Genomic DNA, 27446 nt, shown 5'->3' with positions numbered 1-27446 from the left:
AGGCTGAGACCCTTTGTCAGGGCTAACTGAAAGAAGAGCTAGTAAGAGATTTGAAAGTGGGAGGGGGAGATCCAAAATGATAGGAGAAGGCAGGAGGGGGAGGGATGGAGCCAAGAGCTGGACAGTTGATTGGTAAGAGGGATATGAGAGGATCATGGGACAGGAGGTCCGGGGAGAAAGACAAGGGAGAGGGGGGAAGCCCAGAGGGACAGAGGGAGAAAAAGGAGAGAGAAAAAGAATGTTTGTATATATAAAAATAAATAAATAAATAACTGATGGGATATAAGGGGGAGGTGGGGCATTAGCAGAAGTTGAGAAGTCAATGTTCATGCCATCAGGTTGGAGGCTACCCAGACGCAATATAGGGTGTTGTTCCTCCAACCTGAGTGTGGCTTCATCTTGACAGTAGAGGAGGCCGTGGATAGACATATCAGAATGTAAAAGTAAAAAAGGATCAAGTGTTTTCCTGATGTATATGATAAATAAACTCATCTCAGCCTACCATCCAGGTCCAGGTATCGATTTTAGCTCGTATTTCAATGACAAACTCTGCCATCAGGGATGATGCAAAAGCATGTCTAGTCTGGTGGTATGTGCCCTTGTCGTCTGTCCCTCCCGATTGGCTAGTCCTCAAACAATCAGTTTTCTGCTGACCCACTTTGTTTACAATTGAATTCCAGTTCTTACTTGGAGCGAGACCTTCATTTTTGTTAAAATTCCTCCTTCACCAGGCGGGCCAAAAGTCATTGGCACAGTAGTGTTGTTCTGTGCCCTCAAAGCACAGAAATCCTATGGTCATTGTGAATGCAATGTTCTGCTACCACTGATTTATCTGGGTGACCTGCATAAGCTATGATTTGAGCTTCCTTATGAGAAGTTTCCTTTCGAGGAACCTGTTGCTACTGCCTGTCTTCCCTATATTTCCATGGTTTCTGGAAGGATCACCAGGACCCTGGAGAAATACCAGAATAATATCATCCACAAACCCATAAGGAAGCTCAAACCACAGTTTAAGTGGGCTAAAAATGAGCTGGGACTCAGGACAGCTGACATTTACAGGATTCCCTGTGAATGCAGAGCAGTGTATATTGGCTAGATGGGGTGCATGGTGGTAACCTGCATCAAGGAGCACAGGAAGTGTAGCCATTTGGGTTACCTGGAGAAATGGGTGGCGGCGGAACATTGTATTCTTAATAGCCATGGGATTGACTTTGACAGCACAAAACTACAGTGCTGCGCCAATGGCTTTTGGGATCACCTGGTGAAGGAAGCCATCGAAATAAAACTAACGAGAAAAAGAATTTCAAGTCTTGCTCTAAGAACTGGGATGCGATTGTAAACAAGGTGGACTAGCGGAAACCTGAATGGATGAGGACCAGCTAATCAGAAGGGAAGGACAACCGGGGTATATATGCCACCAGACTCGGCATAATCTGTGATGAAGACGGCAGAGTTTGTCATCAAAACGTCCGTTAAAATTGATATCTGTACTTGGCTGAAAACCTGAGAAGAGTTTATTCATCTATAAAAGTACTCTTAAAGGGTACTTTCACCTTATATCAAATATAGTACATTGAACATTCCTTATTGTAAATAATTCAACAAAATTAGTTAAATGAGATCAGGCTTTATTAACCTATATTTTTGCAAGTGAGAAATTTTTATTTTCACTTCATTGATGGTAGGCTGATTAAATCTGGCAACAGTTTGGTATTCTTTCATATAACAGGATACAAAATATACAAACTTTGTTCTGACTGATACTCCCATAGAAGGACTGAAGAGTTGGGAGTCAGAAACTCTCTAAAAGTACTACTGTTTGCACCCTATTCAGAGCAGGAGATCATTTCTTTTTTCCAATCTGCCAGTCTATTAAATTTATTTTTATCCCATACTATTTTTCTACTGTCTCATCCTTTGTTGATATTAACAGAATCCAAATCTTGGGAGATGTCAAGTAGAAACATACTCGACACCTGTCGACTATTGTTTTTTCTTATCTTGCTTACAATATAGAGACTGTATAACATTAAAGATGTTAAATGGTGAGAGACTGCAGGATCAATGGCCAAATAATGTAGGTGTGCTTCTACCCTAATCATTGAAAACCACCTGTGGCTGCAGTAAGCAATCTGGGAGGTGCACGGTAAGTTGGACTTTATTATAAGAGGGTGAGCTCTTAAGGCTAAGGAAGAGTTATTGCATGGTAAAGGGCCTGTGAAACTTTAACTGAGAGGGGATGTACTTTGCAATAAAGGGAGTGCTTTGTAGACTGAATTATTAAATTGGTTCCAGGAATGATGGGGAAGGGGGAGCAGAAAATAAACTGCTAGAGGAACTCAGCAGGTTGATCAGCTGAGGGTCAGAAGTGGGGGGGGGGGGGCAAGGGTAAGGGAAAGAAAAATGTTTCTGGTTGAGACTCTGCATTGGGATTAATATGTTAACCCAGATGTCAACAATTTGTTATTTGTCTACACACCACTCCCAGATGTTCAACGCCCTAAGCTCTTCCAGCAATCAGTTTTTGCTTCAGCTTACAGCATCTGCAGTCTCTGGGAATGCTGGATTTACTGTGCAAGTGATTTAAATGTACTGGTACTGTTTTCTTTAAAAGACCTTGTCAAACCTTAAAATTTAAAACACTTGAGGCTAATCACTTCCCCTGGCTGCAGAGGAGAAATTTCTCATGTGGAAGTTCTCATGTGGTACTCATGTGGAAGTTCAGCCATGAAGTAACAGGCTCAGATGACCTACTTTCTATTTCTTACGTTACTTAATCTGTTTATTTATAGAGATAATTGAAAAGGAGGCAATGAAGAATGTTGTAATGATTTATTTCTAGGTTCTCTCTTAAATGGTAAATGCCAGCAGTTGCAAAATCAAAGATAATGAAGTATTAAAGGGTAACGTAGGAATGCAAGGGAACAATATTTTAGAGAGAACACAATATAACTGGTACATGTTATTACTGGTAATAAGCTTTGGATTAATTTTAGGGATGTTTCTTTCCTGAAAGCAAAGTAATAATATTTAAATTGAAATTACTGATAATAGGTATGTTATAAACTCCAATAAAAATGGTTCATCTTGTATTTGCAGCAAGAGGCACACTATGACCAGATGATTTGAGGGGGGAAAAAAAATCTTTTTGTGCTGGCTTTCCCACTGCACTAGAGGGAACACTTTCTCAGCAACCTGAGATTAGCACAGAAAACTAATGTTAGACAAAACCATATTACAGGAGTGCAAAATAAGCTGTAAACCACTTTTTATAATAACCACATTGTTTAAGTCAATTATTCTGATATTCCACAATGCACTTTAAATCAAATTGATTCAGAGGTCTCAAAGCATTTTTTAAAAATTCCATCTTAGAGCACATCTCCACAAATAACCATTGAGGTTCCATTCATACACTATAAGCTGTATTTAGAGCCACCACATAGTTGTGCGATATAGAACCATAAAGAATTCTTCCTGCACACAAGGGGAAAAATAATAAATCCATTCAATTGCTGCTCTAGCTTCAATTTTCCTTGTTATATATAAATTAGGCTCATGCTCAGAATTCAGTAATCATCCTCTTCATCAGAATCCATTACTTTTCTTCTGTTGAACTGAAATTTACAAGATATGAAAGTAAGTTACACCAAAAATCTTTCCAAGTATTTTACAATTATAAACAATTCCAGTTTCAAACTTTTCTTTCTATTTTACTGCTCAGAGATGTTCGTACAAGTCTGACTCGGAGAACAAAGTTACAGCTCCAAAATTGACGATAACCTGATGATATAGCAGGAAACAATTCTGTTAACATTAGAAAACTTCAACTGTTTTCTTTACAGACAACAGTTAGGAGTGGTTAAACACTGCAGTATAGCCTTGAATGTTCTGTTGGCTTCAAATGTACCAAGAACAGCACTACAAAAAAATTGGATTATATATAGCACAGTTTTTTTATTTTTGATTTCTCTGACCATTCAATACTTGAACCTGAGAGCAATACAAACATAACTCAAGTACAGTCTGGGCTCTTTGGAGCATTTTTCTCTCAACAGTGAATACCTACAACTAAATTTATATCAACACTGGATAATGAACATATTACCAAAGGAATTTTGAAAATCTGAATATAATCATGTCTTACAAATCTTAAGCGTTTTTTGAAGAGGTAACAAAGAGGATTGATGAGGGAAGGGTAATGAATGTTATCTGTATGGACTTCACCAAGTCAGTTGACAAGGTCTCATATCAGAGCTCATGGTAGTAAGAGGCAAGGATAGAAGATTGACTGCCTGGCAGAATTCAGGGTGGAGATAAAGGGGTCTTTTTCCAGATGGCTTCCAGTGACAAGTGGAGTTTCACAGGGATCAGTGTTGGGATCACAACTTTTCACTTTGTACATAATGATGTGGCTGAAAGGATTGATTGTACAAGTTTGCAGACAATACAGGATAGGTGGAGGGAGTATCGCAAAGGCAGGGTTCTGCAGAAGGACACAGACAGGTTGGGAGAGTGGGCAAAGTGCAGATGGAATACAGCATAAGGCTATGGGGTTATGCATTTTGCTCAGAAAAATAAAAGTGTTGACCATTTCCCAACTGGAAGAATTCAGAAATCAGGGGTAAAAGGATTTTGAGTCCTAGTTCAGGACTTGCAGGTTAAGTTGGTAGTAAAGATATTAACATTAATTTCACGAGGACTAGAACATTTTATGTCAGAGTGTAAAGCTGAGGCTTTATAATGCATTGGTCAGACTTCATTTGGAATATGAATTTTGGGCCTGATATCCAAGAAAAGATATACTGGCTGAAAAGAGAGTTTGGAGGAGGTTTACAAGAATGATGGCAGGACTGAAAGCACTAAACTATGAGCAGTGTTTGATGTTTCTGGACCTGTATGCAATGGAGTTAAGAAAGATTAGAGGTGAATCTCATTGAAACCTACTGGATACTGAAAGGCCTGGATAAATCGCACGAGAATCAGGAAGAACTAATTAAATGGATACATAATTGGCCTAATGGTTTAAAAAAAAAGCAGAGGGTAATGTAGGAGGTTCTTCTTCAGACAGGAGTTCTGAGTCTGGTAGTATTCCACAGGGATTGGTGCTGGGCCCATTATTATGTGTCATTTATATAAATAATTTGAACAGAAATGTACAAGGCATGGTTAGTGAGTTTGCAGATGACACTAAAATAGGTGATGGTGTAGACATTAAAGAAGGTTATTTATTAGAAGTTACAGGGGGATCTTGATCAGCTATGTAAGTGGGCTGAGGAGCGGCAAATGGTATTCAATTCAAATAACTGAAATGTTAAATTCTGGTAAGTCAAACCAGAGTATTACTTTAGTGAGTGTAGAGCCCTGGAGTGAATTGTAGAACAGAGGATCCTAGAAGTAGAAGTACATTATTCCCTGAAAGTAGTATCATAGGTGGTGGAAAAAGGCATTTAGCATACTAGCCTTTATTAGTCAAGACAATGAGTATAGAAGTTGTGTCACAGTTGTACAATATGATGATGAGACTCTGCTTATGTATAGTTTTGGCTATCCTACAATAGGAAACACATCATTAAGTTGAAAACAATGCAAAGAAAATTTATAAATGTTGCCAGGGCTCAAAGGGCTCAGTCATAGTGAGCAATTGGGCAGGCTAGAATTTTATTCCTTGATGCAGGAGACGGAGGGGTGACCTTACAGCAGTGGAAGAGCATAGAAAGGGTGATTGCAGAGTCTTTTTCTAGACAAAGGGAATCGACAAGAAAAGATTTAAAGAAGACCTTAAGGGTGGCAATTTCAAACATAGAGGATGGAGTGTATCTAAAATAAACTGCCAAAGAAAATGATTAGGGCAAGTACAAATAACTTAATTTAAAAGACATTTGGACAGGAACACAGGTGAGGAAGGTTTAAAGGAATGTAAGCTGAAGTGTTTTAATTTAAATGGGCATCTTGGTTGGTACAGATGATTTGGAAAGAAGGGTGTGCTTCCTTGCTGTATTATTTTGACCCTATGCCTAATGCACTTTTGATTCCTGTTCATGATCACCCTACTTATATGACTGTATTTGACATCTATTTCTTTATTATAAAAGCTGAACATTTTCTACAAATTCACCAAATATATTTCAAAGGATGTATTATACTCATTTTTGACGCAAGAAAAATGAGTATAGCAAGAAAATTTTTAAAGGCCAGTGATGTTGTGGGGATGGAACTGGGCTCTCTCACGGTGGTGTCTGAAAAGAGGATGCTGTCTAAGTTGCATGCCATCTTGGTCAATGTATCCCATCCACTACATAATGTACTGGGTGGGCATAGGAGTACATTCAGCCAGAGACTCATTCCACCGAGATGCAGCACAGAGTGTCATAGGAAGTCATTCCTGCCTGTGGCCATCAAACTTTACAACTCCTCCCTTGGAGGGTCAAACACCCTGAGCCAATAGGCTGGTCCTGGACTTATTTCATAATTTACTGGCATAATTTACATATTATTTATTATTTATGGTGCAACTGTAACGAAAACCAATTTCCCCCGGGATCAATAAAGTATGACTGTGACTAAACCTCTTGGGTAAAATAAATCAAAGGAATGTCAAACTAAATAAAAGCAATTACCTTGACCATTGTTTGCTTTCCCATCTGTTGGTTAGCTTTCTCAAGGATTTCAATTAAACCTGATTCTGAAATCTAAAAACAGTTAGAAGACAGGTGAAGTTTGATATATTTGAATGCAGCTGGATTCATTCACTTCTGCAGAAGTGACATCACTTTATAAAAATTAATAGAAATGCATTTCAAAAAGCCAACATAACTGGTCTCATCTGCTACCTAATTAAAATTCAAAATACTGAAAATTATTTCAATTAAGTTGAATTTTTCTCCACTCCCTTTCTACAGCCTTTATAGCGTTTCATGCTTTCCAAAAACTGACAAGACAAACTTAGAACTGTAATCAGAAAAGCATTTTCCCCTCAAGCACCAGCTGTTGGAAGAGGCAAAAATACACAAGCTACCTCACCTAGTGATTTAGATTCAGAACATCTCTAGGTTGTATTCAAAAACCAGTTCCTTAAATGCCTCCAAGTCAAAATTCTTTCCCATTGATTGATAAATACAAGATTAGGCCTTACATTTGAGAAACTGTAAACTATACTGTACTGCTACATGAAAGCATAGGCATGAGGGCCACAAAGTAGACAAGTGGCACATTTATGAAAATAATGGACAATGCAGGTGGTGGAATATGAAGCAACAGGAGTCTGCTGGAGGAGCTCAGCTAGTCAAGCAGCATCTATGGAGGGAAAGGAAATGTTGACAATTGAGGTCAAGACCTTACATCAGAACTGAAATGCAAAACAGAGGTCCTGTCCTATCCTATCCCTTCCCCTTTCCTGGGTAGGAGAGCTGTAAAAGCACATGCTCTATTCCCAAACTTGAGTTTAAAAACTATTCTCCTCTCTGAAAGTGATATTTTTTGTATTAACCAAATACATGAACATGTTTCTCAAAGTTATTTATCTAATTAAACAAACTTAAATTATATTCAGATTGATTCTTACTTTCCCACCAAGCTGCCCGAATTTTGCCAACTGTATCAAGTAATTCTCCACCGACTTGGCTTTCTCAGGTTTTACAAGAGCCAAATTACTCACTGAGAATGAAACAAAAATAAAATCACATAGGACTTAACAACAAAATATTTTAATACAGATAACTTGAATCAGTTCACAAACCTCCTAAGCATTTTCTGAGATTAAAAGATTACTGTACTACTATTTTTAATTTTTCTATTCACTGTCTTACTTCATGGATGAATGCTGCCAATGTTTTACTTTTATAGTTCATTTCTTGCACAAGAAGCAGAAAACTAGAGTTGACAATTTAGCAAACAGTCTGAACTTGCCTGTTAATAAACATTTTAACTTTTAAGTTCGTTCTTAAATTTAAATGAGCAAGTCTTACAAAACTTATTTACATAGCTAATGCCAGAAATACACGTGTATTTACAACTGTAGATGTAAAACATTGACAGTAATATGCTCCTTTTATACACTGTAGATCTGGTCTTTTTAATAACAGCAGTACAGGCATCAACATGGTTGGTAGCAGTGGGTTAAACAGTGCTTCAGCTTTTTAGCATCATACCTATTTGTTTCCTGGCATCTCATTTACAAGAGCTTGAGTCAGTGAGGTAAAGGTAATCCACCCTACTGCTATCTTGGTTAGTGGGGTTAGATTACAACACTGGCAAGAAATATATGACACACAATCCATTTTTAAATATTTGACATAGTATCTAAATAATGCATTACTGACACCCGTCCCACACCACCCTTCCTGATGGAAACACGAAAATGCTTTAAACAGCTGGTAAATCACAACTCTGAATTAGCCAGCTGCCAAAGACAGGTGCAGTGATACAGGCATCCCTATTTTCTAACTCATCTGTATTTGCAGCCTAACAATGTAGAGCCATAAAATGTTTCTTAGGGATTGGTTGAGAGGCAAAAATGGGTGCTTGCAGCACACGTGAAACTGTCCGTTTGACTGGATAATGTGGCCAAAGGTAAGTCTGTAGATAAAGAGGGCTTATATAGGGAACTCTCGAGGTACCACTGCAGGAAATAAACAATGGTGGAGAATGGTGTGATCAACCTTGCCAAAGGCAACAATAAGATTTGAGTATAACAGAATAATGCACCACTTCAGTGGACATCATTTCTGATGTTAATTAATACTGTAGCAAGTACAGAAAACTGATTGGAAAAATTAAAAGATGCAAGATGCTAAGAGTTCAAATAAAGGCCAACATATGTATAACATTTTGTGAGAAGAAGGGTTTTATCATGGGTCAGCAGTTTAGGAGAATAGAAAGGTTAAGAGTTGTTATTTAAAGGCTGATTTGAAAGGAGGTCAGTAAGAGAACCTGTGCAATGTCAGAATAGTTGTTTGATGGTACCTTCGCATTCTAGGATAATCCTGCAGTAGTGGGCAGCTCTAGCTGAGGAATAGTATAGCCAATCACACTCAGTGCAGCCAAGGCAGACAGTAAAAGTGTGCTGAATACATGGGCATCAGTCAAATTCTTCAGTACTGTGATGAATGCACTGACAAAAATGCAGCCGGTATACTCAAGAAAGATGGAAGTAGGTAGGGAACAGTTTCCAGAGCTAAAATGCAGAAAAATATGCGGTTGAAAGCAGGAAGCGAAGTATTACTGATAATGAAAGGCACCATAAGTGACATGGTCAAAGGGATTGGCATGCATATATCGTAAACCTATAAAGGAGGTCGCATCAAGCACATCCAAAAATGAATTGTCAGCCCAATGAAGCTACAACAAATGCATGTTAAACAATGAAAATAAAGCCCAAAAGATGTGGCCATGCAATCTCACAACTAATGGGTCACATCAAAGCTCTGCAGTCCTGTCCGTGAGGTTATGAATAGTGGTGGATACTTAAAGGGCTGGCTCCAAAAACATCCGATCCTCACCAACAGCAAGGCTGGGCATATAAGCAAAAAGACAAAGCCGAGCATTCACAGCTGTTTTCAAACAGATGTCCTGAGAGTATGGTCCATCTCCATTTTCTTCCCAAGATCCTTACTATAACAGATGCTAGTCTTTAGTGTGAGTACCCTTAACAGCAGAACTGCAGAAGCTCAAGAAGGTAGCACATTACCGCTTCCTCGAAGGCAATTAGTGAGGGGAATAAATGCTGGTCTTGTCAGCAACACTTACATATTGAAAAAATGAATAAAGAAAACTTTAAGCATGATAGGATGACAGTGAAATCAGAAAAGGCACAGCAGTGTAGATTGAAGTCACTGAGGATGAAGTCTGCTATGTGCAAATGTCCAATGAAGGATGCAATATTAAAACATTTGGAAGTGCATTCATTTGAAAGAAATTTGCACACATCTGGTCCTAGTAACAGATTTGGCATTCCTAATTCGCCAGTCTAGACTCTACAGGAGCCCCCTCTTACTCACATTATTGCTTGCTTTTTTTTCTATTTATTCTTATGTATGTATTATAGGTGGTCTTGGATAATGTTATTTTTTAAATATTTAGCTAATTTTAAAATTTCCGTTTGAATATTTTTGAACGTCAAGGACATATTTAATCTATTAATTAAAATTCACATTAGTTGACAAAAGGGTCTGTTAGGCATAGCAAGACCATGTATGATCTGCTCTATATTTGTTGATCCTGCTTCTAGCTGACTTTGGACAATCTAACACTGATCACTACATGTTAACCATATAATCTTTAAAGTGATGATTGACATGATCTACTTGATTGCCCAACATATTTTCCATTTAAATTGTACGGTAGAGATGTCTGTTACTTACATCTGGCACGAGCAGACTGATCTAAAACCTGAGCAAGAATACTGTTCCTCATTTCTGTCTCCCTGCAATCATAATTCGTTCATATTAAGGAGGCATGAATAAGAACAGTATTGCATTGCTTCTGAACAAAATCAAGAAAATAAAAAACACTGGATTACATTGAAAAGTGCAATTACATTTCTGCACCAGAATCAAAATGAGGACTAAAACTCAGAAATTTTTAAAAATGGAATCTTCTACTATAAATTTTGATAAAGAAAAACACAATCAAAGAACAACATGCATATCATAAGGGCAACGTTACAATTTTCATGGGGGATTTCAATATGCAGGGAGATTGGGAATATCAGGTTGGTGCTGGATCCCAAGAGAAAGAATTTGTAGACCGCCTGCAAGATGCCTTTTTAGAGCAGCTTGTGGTTGAGCCCATTAGGGGAAAGACTATTCTGGATTGGGTGTTGTGTAATGAATTGGGTTTGATTAGGAAGCTTAAGGTAAAAGGATCCTTAGGAGTCAATGATCATGATATGATAGACTTCACTTGGCAAGTTGAGAGGGAGAAGATCAGAAGTCAGTATTACAGTGGAGTATAAGTAATTACAGAGGCATGAGCGAGGAGCTGGTCAATGTTGACTGGAAGGGGACACTAGCAGGGATGATGGCAGAACAGCAATGGCTGGAGTTTCTGGGAGAAATTTGGAACGCACAGGATAAATACATTCCAAAGAAGTATTCTAGAGACTGAATTACATAGCTGTGGCTGGTGAAGTAAAAAAAAAGGTGCAAACTAGAGGAGTATATAATACAGCAAAAAATAAAGGAAAGTTAGAGCATTGGGAAATGTAAAAACAGAAGGCAACTAAAATATCAAGAGGAGAGAAAAGTTGAAATATGAAGGTAAACTAGCCAATAAAATCAGAAGATTTTCCAGATATGTAAACAGTAAAAGAGAGGCCAAAGTAAATATGGGACTGCAGGAAAAAGATGCTGAAGGCAATAATGGGGGACAAGGAAATATGTAATTTGCATCCGTTTTCACTCTGGAAGACACTAGCCAAATACTGGAAGTTAGAGTGCGTCAGGGGGAGAGGTGAGTGCGGGATGTGGGTAGGCAGGGCGACCTCCAGTATCGCTGACTATTACAACTGCGAGAAGTGAGTCCAGCTGCAGCTCCTAACAATCTGAGTTAAGGAGTTGGAGCTGAAACTGAAACTGGATGAACTCCATATCATCCGGGAAGTGGAAGGGGTGATAGATAGGACGTAGAGAAGTAGTTACACCCGAAGTGCAGGGCACAGGAAACTGGGTGACAGTCAAGATGGGAAAAGGGGTTAAGGAGCCAGTGCAGAGTACCAATGGCCACCCCACTCAACAACAGGTATATATCACCTTGAATATTGTTGGGGGGGAGGGAAGAGTGACACTGAGCCTCCAGCATTGAGTCTGCCTCTGTGTCTCAGGCAGGAAGGGGGAAGACGAGGCACACTGTGGTAATAGGGGATTTAGGGAAACAGACAGGAGGTTATGTGGGCGAGAATGAGATTCCCAGATGGTATGTTGCCTCCCAGGTGCCCGGGCCCAGACTAGCTCAGATTGAGTCCTCAGCATTCTTAAGTGGGAGAGTAATCAACCAGCAGTTGTGTCCATATAGGTACCAATGACATTGGCAGGACAAGTGACGAGGTAATGCAGAGGGAGTTCAGGGAGTTAGATGCTAAGTTAAAGGGCAGGACCTCCAGGGTTGTGATCTTAGGCTAGAACTAGGAAGATCATACAGTTTACTACGAAGCTAAGGAGTTGGTGTAGGAGAGAGGGCATAAGAATTTTGGATCATTGGGTTTTCTTCCAGGGAAGATGGGAGTTTGCACCTGAACTGGACTAATATCCAGCGGGAAGGTTTGTTAATGTTGCACAGTGGGGTTTCACCCAGAGTTGCAGGGGGTGAGAACCAGAGTGCCAGAAAAGTTAGTGAAGAGGCTGTGGAGGCGGATGTTGATAAGCCCTCAAAGTTAGGAATCAAAAAGTTGAGCGTGGTGTGACAAAATCGAAAAGGGTGAATACAGCACTGAAGGTGTTGTATCTGAATGTGTGCAGTATATGGAATAAAGTAGATGAACTTGAGCATAGTTACAGATTGGCAGGTATGATGTTGTAGGCATCACGGAATCATGGCTGAAAGATTATAGTTGGAAGCTTAATAAAGGATACACATTGTATTGAAAGGATAGGCAGGAAGGCAGAGGGAACAGTGTTGCTCTGTTGGTAAACACAATCATTAGAAAGAGGTGACATAGGGTCAGAAGGTGTTGAATCACTGAGGATAGAGCTAAGGAACTACAAGGGTAAAAAGACACTGATGGGAATTGTAAACAGACCCCCAAACAGAAGTAAGGACATGGCCTACAAACTATAACAGGAGCTAGAAAATGCATACCAAAAGGGCAATGTTACAATAGTCATGGAGGACTTCAATATGCAGGTAGATTGGGAAAATCAGATTGGTGCTGGATTGCACGAGCAGGAATTCTACAGTGCCTACAAGATGACTTTTTCCCAAACAGTACATGCCTGCGCCCACTAGAGCAATGGTCCCCAACCTCCGGGCCGCAGACCGTTACCGAGCCGCGAAGCACGCAGTGGTGCAGCAGTAGCCGGAACGCATCCAGTACATCCTTAAGAAAAAAGCCAAAATAAATAAGCTAATTAATTAGCTGCCGCCCGGCACATAAATATCGGCCCAGATGAGAGGCGATTGCTGATTTCACTTGCTCTATGCAATCGTCGAAATTTACGTGCCGGGCGGCACCTAATTAATTAGTTTGTTTATTTCAGCTTTTTTCTTAAAGATGTGCTGGGTGTGCGCTGGTTACCGCTGCACCACTGTGGGCTTCGCAGCCTGGACGTTGGGGACCAGTGCACTAGAGGGTAAACTATTCTGGATTGGGTGTTATGCAATGAAACAAAACTAACTAGAGTTTAAGGTAAAAGAACCCTTGGGGAAAATGATCATAATATGATCAAATTCACCCTGGACCTTAGAAGAAGCTGAAGTCAGATGTACTAGTATTACAGTGGCATAAAGGGAATTACAGAGGCATGAGAGAGGAGTTGCCCAGAATAGATAGGAAAAGAACATTGGCAGCGATGATGTTAGAAATTCAATGGCTGGAATTTCCGGAGGCAATTCGGAAGGCACAAGATATATACATCCCAATGAGAAAGGTATTCTAAAGGAAAGGTGACACAATTATGGCTAACAAGAGAAGTCAAAGCCAACATAAAAGCTAAAGAGAGCAAAAATTAGTGGGAAGTTAGAGGATTGGGAAGTTTTTAAAAACCAACAGAAGGCAACTAAAAAAGTCATTAAGGTAAGATGGAATACCAAAGCTAGCCAGTAATATTAAAGAGTTACCAAAAGTTTCTTCCGATGCATAAAGTGTAAAAAGAGAGTCTAAAGAGGATATTGGACCGTTGGAAAATGATGCTGGAGAGGTAATAATGGGGGACAACGAATTAGTGGATGAACTGAATGTGTATTTTACATGTCTTCACTGTAGAAAACACTAGCAGTATGGTCAAAGTTCCAGGTGTCTGGGAGCATTAAGTGTGTTAAGTTACCATAACTAGGGAGAAGGTTTTTGGGAAACTGAAAGGTCTGAAGGTAGATAAGTCACACAGACCAGATAGTGTACACTCCAGAGTTCTGAAAGAGATGGCTGAAGAGATCGTGGCGGCATTAGCAACGATCTTTCAAGAATTACTAGATTCTGGAATGGTTCCAGAAGACTGGAAAATTGCAAATGTCACTCCATTATTCAAGAAGGAAGAGAGGCATAAGAAAGGAAACTATAGGCCAGTTAATCTGACGTCAATGGTTGGGAAGATGTTGGAGTCAGTTATTACGGATGAGGTCTCAGGGTACATATTAAAATAAGCCTTAGTCAGCATTACTTCCTCAAGGGAAAATCTTTTCTGACAAATCTGTTGGAATTCTTTGAAGTAGCAGCAATCAGGACAGACAAAGGAGAATCAGTTGATGTTGTGTACTTGGATTTTCAGAAGGTCTTTGACAAGGTGCCACACATGAGGCTGCTTAACAAGCTATGAGCCCATAAATTACAGGAAAAATTCAAGCACTGGCTGACTGGCAGGAGACAAAGAGTGTGAATAAAGGGAGCCTTTTCTGGTATATTGCCAGTGACTAGTGGTGTTCCACAGAGGTCTATGTTGAGACTGAATCTTTTTACGTTATATGTCAATGACTTGAATGATGAAATTGATTATTTTATTGCAAAGTTTGCAGACGATACGAAGATAAATGGAGGGGCAGGTAGTTTTGAGAAAGTAACGGAGCTACGAAGGACAGACAGATTCGGAGAATGGGCAAAGAAAGGGCAGATTGAATATAGTGTTGTCAAGTGTATGGTCATGCACTTTGGTAGAAGAAATGAAAAGGTTGACTATTTTCTAAATGGAGAGAAAACACAAAAAACTGAGAAGCAAAGGGACTTGGGAGTCTTCGTGCAGGATTTCCTAAAAGTTAATCTGCAGTTTGAGTCTGTGGTGTAGATGGCAAATTTGCTGTTAGCATTCATTTCAAGAGGACTAGAATATTAAAGAAAGGATGTAATATTTACTTTAAAAAGCACTGGTAAGACCTTACTTGGAGTATTGTGAGTAGGTCTGGGCACCTTATCACAGTAAGGATGTGCTGAAACTAAACAGGAGGGTCACGAAAATGAATCCAGGATTGAATGGCTTGTCATATGAAGAACATCTGATGGCTCTGGGCCTGTATTCACTAGAATTCAGAAGAATGAAAGATGACCTCATGAATCCTATCAAAAGGTGAAAGGCCTTGATAAAAGTGGATGTGGAGAGGATGTTTCCTATGATGGGAGAGTCTAAGACCAGAGGACACAGCCTAAGAATAGAGGGGCATCCTTTTAGAACAGAGGAGGAAGAATTTCTTTAGCCAGAGGGTGATGAATCTGTGGAAATCTTTGCCACAGGCAGCTGTGGAGGGCAAGTCTTAATGTATATTTAAGGCAGAGATTGATAGATTCTTGATTGGTCAGGGCAGGAAGGGATATGGGGAGAAGGCAGGAGTTTGGGGCCGAGAAGAAAATTGGATCAGCCATGATGAAATGGCAAGGCAGACGCAATGGGCCAAACGGTGTTAAGGAGAAGGTGCTTGGGATGCTGAAAGGTCTGATGGTGGATAGGTCACTTGGACAAGATGACTACATCCATGGTTCTGAAAGAGGTGGCTGGAAAGATATTGGAGGTATTGGTAATGATCTTTAAGAATCAATAGATTCTAGCATGGTTCTGAAGGAGTGGGATATGCAAATATCTCTCCTCTTTTCAAGAAGGGAGGGAGACAGAAGGAAGGAAATTTTAGGACAGTTGATTGTAAGGATGAGGTCTTAGGGTACTTGCAGACACATGATAAAACAGACCAAAATCAGCACTGTTTCCTTAAAGGAAAACCCTACCTGACAAATCCATTGGAATTCATTGAAAAAATAAGCAGGATAGACAAAGGAAAATTGGTGAATGTTGTGTACTTGGATTTTCAGAAGGCCGTCGACAAGGTGCCATTTGTGAGGTTGCTTACAAAGATAAGAGCCTATGGTATTATAAGAAAGATACTAGCATTGCTAGAAGACTGGCTGATTCACAGGAAGCAAAGAGTGGGAATAAAAGGAGCCTTTTTAGGTTGACTGCCAGTGACTAATGGTGTTCAGCAGGGGTCGGTGTTGGGATCGCTCCTTTTTACATGTCAGAGTTTTGGATGACGAAATTGATAGATTTGTGGCCAAGTTTGTGGATGATATGAAGATAGGTGGAGGGTCAGGTAGTGTTGAAGAAGTAGGGAGGCTGCAGAAGGACTTAAAACATATTAGGAGAATTGGCAAAGAAATGCCAGGTGGAATACAATGTCCGGAAGTGTATGGCCATGCACTTTGGTAAAGGGAACAAAAGCACTGACTATTTTCTAAACAAGCAAAAATTTCAAAAATCTGAGGTGCAAAGGGACTTGGGAGTCCTTGTGCAGGATTCCCTAAAAATTAACCTGCAGGTTGAATCAGAGGTGAGGAAGGCAAACGCAATGTTGGCATTCATTTCATGAGGACGAGCTTATAAAAGCAAGGATGTAATACTGAGGCTTTATAATGTACTGATGAGGCATCAATTTGGAGTACTGTGAATAGTTTGGGCCATTAATCTAAGAAAGAATGAATTGATACTGGTGAGGGTCCAGAGGAGGTTCACCAGGATGATTCTGAGAATGAAAGAGTTATCGTATGAGGAGCGGTTGATGGCTCTGGGCCTGTGGGAAGAATTTCGTACGCCAGAGGGTGGTGAATCTGTGGAATTTGTTGCCACAGGTGGCTGTGGAAGCCAGGTCATTGGATGGATTTAAGACAGAAGTTGATAGCTACTTACTTAGTCGTGGTGTAAAAGGTTACGGGGAGAAGGCAGGCGAATAGAGTTGAGCTGTGATGGATCAGCCATGATGAAATAGCAGATCAGACTCGATGGGACCGAATGGCTTAATTCTGCTATCTCTTATGGTTTTAAAACAATGGTACAAATGCTCTAGAACAAAGCACATTCATACAAACAGATCTAATCGGGCTTCGTACTTTTTTCAGAGAGAAAAAGAGATAAAAGTGAAAAGCAGGTCCTTCTTACAAATGTGAATCTTACAAACCTTCCTTCTGCCACCAACAGGCACTTGTACACTGCCAGTTGGAAAATGACAAGGTAAAACATAGAGCTAACTGTAAGTAATGCAGTTAAAAAGTTGTATTTAAAGCAACTGGCATTCTTACCGTTGTTTAGCCTCTTGCTGGCTTTGCTGATCGTCTGGTGCATCCTGTACAAAAATAGGTACACTAAAAAGGTTAGCAGGTCCTCCTTAAAAAACTGCTAATTTTTAAGTAAAAAGCAAATCACATATCATGAAAATATGGCACTTACTGTTGCACAGTAATATTTTATACAATTCACAAAATATTTTACAGAATTGACACATCATATATAATGACCACAGTCAACAACTGATATAGGTGATAAAAGAGATGCAATCACTGGAAAATAATCTGTGCACCACTTTTTACATGTATTACAGTTTTATTTTTAGTTTTTGTGCAAAACTCTTAGGCACATGTAAAAAAAAATCTGTAAAATGAAGAAGCTTTCAAAAATAATGAAAAGTTTCTAAATATAAAAAAAATTACTATGAAGTGCAGTATACAGTAAAAAACTAAATCATATTTGGTTTGACCACCCTTTGCCTTTAAAATTGCATCCAATTTCTTAGGTACATGGTTGTGCAGGTTTATAAGAAAATTGGCTGGTATGTTGTTCCAAACATCTCGGACAACTTGCTATAGTTCTTCTGCAGACTTCGGCTGTCTCGCTTGCTTCTGCCTCTCCATGTAATCCCAGACAGCCACAATGATGTTTAGATCAGGGCTCTGTGGGGACCATACCATCTATTGTAGAACTCATTGTTCTTTTTCCGCTGGATAGTTCTTTATGACCTTGCCCATGTATCTGGAGTCATTGTCCTGCTGCAGAATGAAGTTGGGTCCGATCACACTCCTCCCTGATGGTATTGTGCGATGGATTAGAACCTGTGTGTACTTTCAGCATTGAGGATCCCATTAATTCTGATAAGATTATCAACTGCACTTGAGAAATGCAGCCCCAAACCTGCAGGGAACCTCCGCCATGCTTCACTGTTGGCCCACACTCATCCATTTAGCGCTCTCCAGCTCTTCTTCGGGCAAACTGCCTCGAGCCAGAAATTTCAAATTTTGATTCGTCAGTCCAGAGCACTTGTTACCATTCTTCAGTACCCCAGTCCTTTATGTTTTTTGTGCGTTAGGTGAGTCTCTTGGCACTTTATTCACTTTGGAGGAATGGCTTTTTAGAAACAACTCTTCCATGAAGACCACTTCTGACAAGATTTCTCTGGTCTGTAGAGAGGCGTACTTGAACTCCAGTGGTTTCAGTGAGTTCAGAATTGATAGCAGTGCTGAACAACTTCTGATTTAGAAGGGACATCAGTTTGAGTAACTCTCATCTGCTGCACCCAGTTTCCCTGGCCAACCCATGTGTTTCTGGTCCTCAACCTTGTCCGTTTCTTTATGCTTCTTCAGAAGAGCTAGGACAGCACATCTTGAAACTCCTGCCTGCCGCAAAATTTCAGCTTTGAATAAACCTTGCTGATGCAGGATGACCACCTTGTGTCTTGTTGCTATGCTCACTCATGCCACGGTGTAAGAATTGATGATTTTGAAGATTAAACTGTCACATTTGCCTCACCCTCACCTTTTAGTTTGGTTGTCCTTCACCCTGTTTGATTCCTTCTACACCTGTTTCTGTTTCAGTTAATCAGTTTAGGTCATTCAACTCATTGTCATTGATCATTAGCACCTGTTTATTACCTTTGTTTAATAATACACTGGGCTATATACCTATAAAGTAACAAAGTTTTTATTTGAAAATTATTCCATTAGTTGATACATTGCTTTCTTTAACAAAATACAAAAAAAATCTAACTTTTTTTTGGGAAAACAATGTTTGGAAAACCAAAATTTGCACTTTTCTGCTGACACACTAATGCAGAAGACAACACATAAACATCTAAATTTATATTAAAAAATCTAGGATACCTAAAACTTTTGTACAGTACTATATGTAGTAAAAGATGGTGGATAGCTAATTCTGAATCCAAATTCTGAAAAGGTCTGAAGGTAGATAAAACAGCTGGACCAGATGGACTACATTCTGATGTTGTGAAAGAGGTGGTTGAAAAGATTGTGGAGGCATTAGTAAGAACCTTTCAAGAATCACTACATTCTAGAATGCTTCCAGAGGACTGGAAATGTACAAATGTCATTTCACTCTTTAAGAAGCAAGAGAGGCAAAAAGAAAGGAAATTGTAGACCAGTTAGCCTGACCTCAGTAGTTGGGAAGATGTAGGGATTCCATTATTAAGATGAGGTTTCGGGGTACTTGGAGGGACATGATACAATATGTCAAAATCAGCATGGTTTCCTTAAGGAGAAATCTTGCCTGACAAATCTATTAGAATTGTTTGAGGAAATAAAAAGCAGGATAGACTGCTCCTGAGGCTGCTAAACAAGGTAAGAGCCCATAGTATGGCTAGAGGTTGGTTTCAAGAATGAGTCTGGGAATGAAAGGGTTAACATGTGAGACGTGTTTGATGGCTCTGGGCCTCTACTCACAGGAGCTTAGAAGAATGAGGGAGGATCTCATTGAAATCTATCGAATATTGAAAGGCCTCGACAGAGTGGATGTGGAGGGGATGTTCCCTATGTTAAGGAGCCTAAGACCAGAGGGCACAGCCTCAAAATAGAGGGATGTCCCTTTAGAAGAGATAAGGAGCAATTTCTTTAACCAGAGGGTAGTGGATCTGTGGAATTCATTGCCACAGATGGTTGTGAATATTTAAAGTGGAGGTTAACATGTTCTCGCCTAATAAGGGTGTCAAAGGTTTTGGTGCGAAGGTAGGAAAATGGAGATGAGAGGAATAATAAATCAGCAGTGATGGAATGGCAGTGGACTTGATGTCCAAACGCCCTAATCCTGCTCCTCTATCTTGGGGTCTTAGGATCAGAGGATCTTATACATCAAGCATTCATGGAAAACCTCCGGTCTAATTTAAAACTGTATGTTAACTTGAAAGACATTTGTGTTACTTAAGCTCTGCACTTACTGGCCAGTAGAACACTAACTCATGCCTCACAGACATGCCCTTCAGAACAGCAGCAACTTTGATTTCTCTGCACATACATAGCCAGGAAATCCAGAAGTAATCTCTGTAATATGCCATAAAGCAACTCAGTATGGACTCAACATGGAGTTCAGCAAAGGAGTGGGAACTTAGGCTAAGAGATCAACATCTACGAAGTCAATACATCAGAAAATGGCTATGAGAAATTCAGCCAAGAGTTTCAGATTGGTATAGTTTTGAAAATACTCTCAGATGTTTCTAAAAGATTTGAGTGTGGCAGTTCCAGTCTAATCCAGAGACATGTCTTTGCTATCATTTTCCTTCTCTTGAGTAGGGACCAGTTTTGTACAATCAGAACTTTGGTATGTGCATGTTTCTCCCGTGTTGAATTTCAACGTATCCCCTCCACCCTCAGCTAGGAGAGTGCTTCTTGAAAAGTGCTGCCTCTTCCTATTACAGGATCCAACTACCTGTAATCCGGTTCCTTCGATAATCCGGCACTGATTATGCTTAATGTGATCCTTCTGTAATTCGGCATTTTCACTAATCCGGCACTCCTCAGGTCCCGATGGTGCTGGATTAGTGAAGGTCGACTTGTACTATGAGTGTACCACGTTCATGTGTATCCCTAAAATGAGAGAAAACACTCTAGTCTTCTATATAACAACAGGAATTCTGCAGATGCTGGAAATTCAAGCAACACACATCAAAGTTGCTGGTGAACGCAGCAGGCCAGGCAGCATCTCTAGGAAGAGGTGCAGTCGACATTTTAGGCTGAGACCCTTCGTCAGGACTAACTGAAGGAAGAGTGAGTAAGGGATTTGAAAGTTGGAGGGGGAGGAGGAGATCCAAAATGATAGAAGACAGGAGGGGGAGGGATAGAGCCAAGAGCTGGACAGGTGATAAGCAAAAGGGATACGAGAGGATCATGGGACAGGTGGTCCGGGAAGAAAGACAAGGGGGGGGGGAACCAGAGGATGGGCAAGAGGTATATTCAGAGGGACAGAGGGAGAAAAAGGAGAGTGAGAGAAAGAATGTGTGCATAAAAATAAGTAACCGATGGGGTACGAGGGGGAGGTGGGGCCTTAGCGGAAGTTAGAGAAGTCGATGTTCATGCCATCAGTTTGGAGGCTACCCAGACGGAATATAAGGTGTTGTTCCTCCAACCTGAGTGTGGCTTCATCTTTACAGTAGAGGAGGCCATGGATAGACATGTCAGAATGGGAATGGGATGTGGAATTAAAATGTGTGGCCACTGGGAGATCCTGCTTTCTCTGGCAGACAGAGCATAGATGTTCAGCAAAGCGGTCTCCCAGTCTGCGTCGGGTCTCGCCAATATATAAAAGGCCACATAGGGAGCACCGGACGCAGTGTATATCACCCCAGTCGACTCACAGGTGAAGTGTTGCCTCACCTGGAAGGACTGTTTGGGGCCCTGAATGGTGGTAAGGGAGGAAGTGTAAGGGCATGTGTAGCACTTGTTCCGCTTACACTGATAAGTGCCAGGAGGGAGATCAGTGGGGAAGGATGGGGGGGACGAATGGACAAGGGAGTTGCGTAGGGAGCGATCCCTGCGGAATGCGGGGGGGGGGGGGGGGGAGGGAAAGATGTGCTTAGTGGTGGGATCCCGTTGAAGGTGGCGGAAGTTACGGAGAATAATATGTTGGACCCGGAGGCTGGTGGGGTGGTAGGTGAGGACCAGGGGAACCCTATTCCTAGTGGGGTGGCGGGAGGATGGAGTGAGAGTAGATGTACGTGAAATGGGGGAGATGCGTTTAAGAGCAGAGTTGATAGTGGAGGAAGGGAAGCCCCTTTCTTTAAAAAAGGAAGACATCTCCCTCATCCTAGAATGAAAAGCCTCATCCTGAGAGCAGATGCAGCGGAGATGGAGGAATTGCGAGAAGGGGATGGTGTTTTTGCAAGAGACAGGGTGAGAAGAGGAATAGTCCAGATAGCTGTGAGAGTCAGTAGGCTTATAGTAGACATCATTGGATAAGCTGTCTCCAGAGACAGAGACAGAAAGATCTAGAAAGGGGAGGGAAGTGTCAGAAATAGACTAGGTAAACTTGAGGGCAGGGTGAAAGTTGGAGGCAAAGTTAATAAAGTCAACGAGTTCTGCATGTGTGCAGGAAGCAGCGCCAATGCAGTCGTCGATGTAGCGAAGGAAAAGTGGGGGACAGATACCAGAATAGGCACGGAACATAGATTGTTCCACAAAGCCAACAAAAAGGCAGGCATAGCTAGGACCCATACGGGTGCCCATAGCTACACCTTTAGTTTGGAGGAAGTGGGAGGAGCCAAAGGAGAAATTATTAAGAGTAAGGACTAATTCCGCTAGACAGAGCAGAGTGGTGGTAGAGGGGAACTATATAGTCTCCTATATAGTTGGATGCCAACAAAGTGATTGAGATCATTGGTTGAATGACCAAACTGGGTGAAACCAGAGCAAAATTTCTATTTCCCCTCCTGCAGTCTCACTAATGGAATATTCTGGAATGCTGACTCAGATTTTCCTCTCTGCAAATATGAGGACTTTTATTTCAGATTTCCAAAAACTGCTGTTTTGTATCTCAAAGCTCTGGCATTTTACTCTCTCCCTCTCCAGTTCTCATTCATTTCCTATTTACACCTCTAGAAAGATCAGCTGCAATTAACAAGATTTCACTATCCTCACCAGCCTTTGTGATGTTCAGCTTCTCTTGGTTTAGACCAGTGGTTCCCAAACTCTTTTGGGTTACTGCCCCCTTGGCTTTCAGACCACATTCCCCGTCACCTTCTCCATTTCCAGCCAATATATAAAAACTATACAGACCACATTCCCACTGTCCCCTTCTCCATTTCCAGCCAATGTATAAAAACTATAAAGGATTTTGATTTATGATGCACAGTGAAATAAAATAGGAACTTCAAATTCAAAGTAGTGACAAACTGCAAAAATTATTCAAATCTATTTAAAACTACAAATAAAATTATTTTATTTAATTACAGTAAAAGCAATTTTCATCAACAATTTTAGAGTGTATATTAGTAGTTCAACTATTCAGTACTTCATTGTATTTTCACCTTTCAATGAGATGGATGGGTTTGGTGCAGTGATATCAGCTTCTCAACATCAGGCTGAATATCACCCAGAAGGAGTCACAGATCCCCACGTGCAGTAACTTGGGTTTGTTTCATTGCTTTGAAAGAAGTTGGGCGACTGCACTGAAACTGTGCTCCAGTAAATATGATATTGGAAAAGCAATAGAAAACATCACACCTTTTTCCACAGTGCAGGGTACTTTCAGAGATTTCTTTCTGCAACCAAAAGCCTTACTATATTTTGAACCTCGGCTTCAGCTCAAAGTCATTTTGTAGTGATATCAGTTCTTCCTCCATCATTCCCGTTAATTCCTTGTGACAAGTCTTCAGGAATGGAGCTATTACTCAATCTGAAACTTGGATAGATAGATGATCCTGACCTCTCCCTGATATGTCTTTATACAGCTCAACCAGTTGGGCACAGTATACTTGCACAGTGGTCCCCAACCTCCGGGCCGTGGACCGATACATTGCCGCGAAGAATGCAGTGGTGTAGCGGTAGTCAGAACGCACCCAGCACGTCTTTAAGAAAAAAGCTGAAATAAACAAGCTAATTAATTAGGTGCCGCCTGTGGGCCAACATTTACGTGCCGGGCGGCACCTAATTGTTTATTTCGGCTTTTTTCTTAAAGATGTGCTGGGTGCTTTCCGACTACCGCTGCACTCTTCGCGGCAATGTATCACGCGGCCCGGAGGTTGGGGACCACCATACTTGCAGATAACCATCCGGTATTCTTCCTTTCTCAGAAGCTCAGAAATGGGAAAAGGTAGTAATGAACAACGTTGCACTTAAATAGGGTTAATTCGGACAGAATTTGATAAGATTTTCATAATCTTCTTGCAATTGAAGATTGATTTCATTAAACTTTGCAAATAATTTTGATAAATAAGCCATGTCATGTCTAATATTCCTGAGTTGATGAATGAATTAAGCATTCATGTCTTCAAACAATCTTAACACGGTTTCAAAAAATGCATAAAAGTGTCTCGGGCAGTTTCCTTTTGCAAGCTACCTGACTTCTGTGTGCCACAGCAAGCATCCAAGCTGTTCATCATTCTCAATGCAAAGCTCTCGAAATAGTCAAGAAGTGAAAACATGGGACTCAATTTTATTTACCGCTGAGATAGTAGTATTTAATGATCTGTGGAGCGGATTTTGCGACAAGATGTTGTCTGTGAATTACAATGAATGGTAAGTATGTTAAATACAGCTTTTTTCAACACGGAAATAACCAGTGGCATGCTGTCAATGATGGTGCCCCATTTGTTGCACAAACAAAAATGCTGGTGAGCAAAATATCTTCCTCATTGAAAAATTTCTCAACAACTCAAAATATTGACTCCCATTTCGTGTCTGTTTCTACTCCCCTTGCAAATAACAACTCCTGAATCATACTTTCATCCTTTATGAAGCAAACATAACAAAGTAAAGATTTGTTGGCTGGCAAAGTTGACTCATCGAACTGCAGAGCAAATTCTGTTGTCCTAAGTATGTTGCACAATGTGCCTTCCACATCCTCAGATATTTCATCTATTTGTCTTTGAACAGAGTTGTCACTGCGTGCAATTGCTTTAATTATTTAGCCCGGTGACTCATGTAAAACTGTATTCAGAACCTCTCTTACTGCTGGCAGAATCAGTTCTCCATTTGTATGGGGCTTTCTAGATCAGCAATGAAATGTTGCATTAAGTACGTAAACCATCACTGTTTTGTTGTGAAGTGCTGGCAAACATGTTTTGCAATGTTTTCCATTTCTGAAAGTTTTCACAAAGTGACTGAAAAATAAGACAAGTTTTGTGTTTGCTTTATCAGAAAGTGTTCTCTTCAAATGTTCAAGGAACCATGGCTGTTTCAACGTTTCATTTGGAAAAAAAAAACTTTTTCCTTACAACAGGCTGCTGTTGGTTGCTTGGTGCTAGTATAAATCGACATTTCAGATACTCTACACTTCTTTTTCATTTGGTCTGCTTCTGCTCTTTTCGTTCAGAATTAGCAACCACGGTCAATCACCTTTTGTTTAAGTCCAACCTCAAACGTTGCAATCAAAAAAGGGTTAATTATGACATTGTCACAGCTCAGGCAAAACCTGACTCTGCCTGGAGGTACATGAAGTAGGACAACATCATCTCAGTTGGACCATGGGGTAGAGAACTGCAGTCAAGACCAATCAAAAGGGCAGATCCTGAGCTTTACCCCATTGGGTGTCATATCCTAAATTCCCCGGAATTGCATCACAGTGTATTTAGAGTATGGGAATTGTACTAGCTAACACTATACTAGTGAACAGCAATAATGCAGGGCACAGAAAAACACAATTTCTTCAGTCTGGATTGCTCTTTTGCCAAATACACAAGTATCACATTTCGTTTCAACAACTATAATGCACTTAAAGCAAAGTCTAAGAGAACAGTGGATTAGCAAGAGATAAGGCAATTATGTGACCATTGTAATCAATTATGAGGCAGAGTATCAAATGCTTATAAGTAATTCATTTCTTAAATAAAGCCTGTAATCCCTCAGCTGCCCCCCTGCTATTGAGCACCCCCGCACCACCCCCTTTATCTTTACCATCCCCCTTAGAAATTCCCACTGCCCCCAGGGTGGGGGGAGCAATATCTGGGAACCACTGGTTTAGACCCTTTCACAGATTATTCTCTTCACTCCTGCCCCTTCTCTGCAAATCACCTCCAAATCTTCCTTTTTATGATGAAAAGTCATTTTACCTTCACTGATACTGGGCGTTTCCACCACTTTCTGCTGTAAGTTTATTTTTGATGAACTTTTACTCTCATGATATACTGAGGGGAACATTCCGCTTACATCACCATCTGGTATGGAGAGGCTTCTGCACAAGATTAGAAAAAGCTGCAGAAAGTTCTAAACTCAGACAGCTCCGTCATGGGCACCTGCCTCCCCAGCAGACCAGCCACCTTCAAAAGATGATGCCTCAAAAAGGAGTATCCATCATTATCCAGGAGGTGCCTTCTTCTCTTTGCTATTGTCAAGGAGAAGGTACAGTAACTTGAAGATGCACACTCAATGTTTCAGGAACAGCTTCTTCCCCTCTGCCATCAGATTTCTGAATGGATGATGAACCCAGGAACAGTAGCTCTACTTCTCGTCTCCTCTGCACTACTCATTTCTGTTTTATATACTTACTGTAATTTATAGTTGTACTGCTGCTGTAAAACAACAAATTTCACAATATAAGCCAGTGATTAAACCTAACTTTGCTATTTTGAGCGGTGAATTCCTTTGGAGTTGTTTTACCATAAGGCGGGGGAGGTTTTGTTGTGAATTCCACCCTCTAAGCACCTAAGTACGTTCACTGGCTCCCAGACCACACGCAGTTTCGGCACCTTAGACGTGTCTAATCTTCAGTATTTCCAAAGAGGTGCAAAAAGTTGCAAGTGATTTCTCCGCTACGTGAAGAAGCAGCTCATTCATTCCTGATCTTCAGCTGTCCGGTGAGAATGGGGGGTGGGGAGATTTGTCTGCAGGGGTCGGGGGTCGGAAATAGGCAGATTCCGGGCAGTGAAGATTCGGCTTTCACATCCTATCGGATTTTATTGACATTACATATAAATATGCAACAGCTGCATGAAGTGCACACGTGCGTCCCGTTTCCCTGTCCCCCATGTTGGGCCCCGGCAGTGCAGACCGGGCAAATTAAGCAGCCTGGTCTAGAGATGAGCCTCCGCCAGGCCCAGTTCCAGGTGCAACGGATCACGCTTGTGTTCACGGCCTTACCCCGCGCTGAGCACGCAACTCAGCCAGTCTCTGGCGCCGGATCGCCTCCAGCTCCTGATCCTCCATCGCGAATGGGCTCGAATCCCCAAGAAAACCTGAAAAGCTCAGGGGCCCAAGCAGACACCCCAGAGCACGCTCTCCACCAGCACTGCCCCTAGCGGCTACTGCCCGGCGTCAGCAGCCCCGAGTCCGCATCGGACGGACCTCCGCCAGCACCGCCCCTAGCGGCTACTGCCCGGCGTCAGCAGCCCCCAGTCCGCATCGGACGGACCTCCGCCAGCACCGCCCCTAGCGGCTACTGCCCGGCGTCAGCAGCCCCGAGTCCGCATCGGACGGACCTCCGCCAGCACCGCCCCTAGCGGCTACTGCCCGGCGTCAGCAGCCCCGAGTCCGCATCGGACGGACCTCCGCCAGCACCGCCCCTAGCGGCTACTGCCCGGCGTCAGCAGCCCCCAGTCCGCATCGGACGGACCTC

At 41.2% G+C, this 27446-nt stretch overlaps 1 protein-coding gene across 1 annotated transcript; it reads right to left on the bottom strand.

Moving 5' to 3' along the window:
- Positions 1–1611: 1611 nt before the first annotated feature.
- Positions 1612–27141, bottom strand: pdcd5 (programmed cell death 5). Its single transcript, XM_072279707.1, has 6 exons — positions 26972–27141; positions 17204–17247; positions 10362–10423; positions 7565–7656; positions 6621–6692; positions 1612–3617 (listed from the first exon to the last, which is right to left on the bottom strand). The coding sequence occupies exons 1-6, from the start codon at positions 27035–27037 to the stop codon at positions 3570–3572; spliced, it is 384 nt and encodes a 127-aa protein (XP_072135808.1). The 5' UTR covers positions 27038–27141; the 3' UTR covers positions 1612–3569.
- Positions 27142–27446: the final 305 nt, after the last annotated feature.

The sequence above is a fragment of the Mobula birostris genome, chromosome 15, assembly GCF_030028105.1.
Source record: "Mobula birostris isolate sMobBir1 chromosome 15, sMobBir1.hap1, whole genome shotgun sequence".
Lineage (NCBI taxonomy): Eukaryota > Metazoa > Chordata > Chondrichthyes > Myliobatiformes > Myliobatidae > Mobula > Mobula birostris.
The sequence above is the reverse complement of the archived record's forward strand: the minus strand, read 5'-3'. Positions and strand labels throughout refer to the sequence as shown.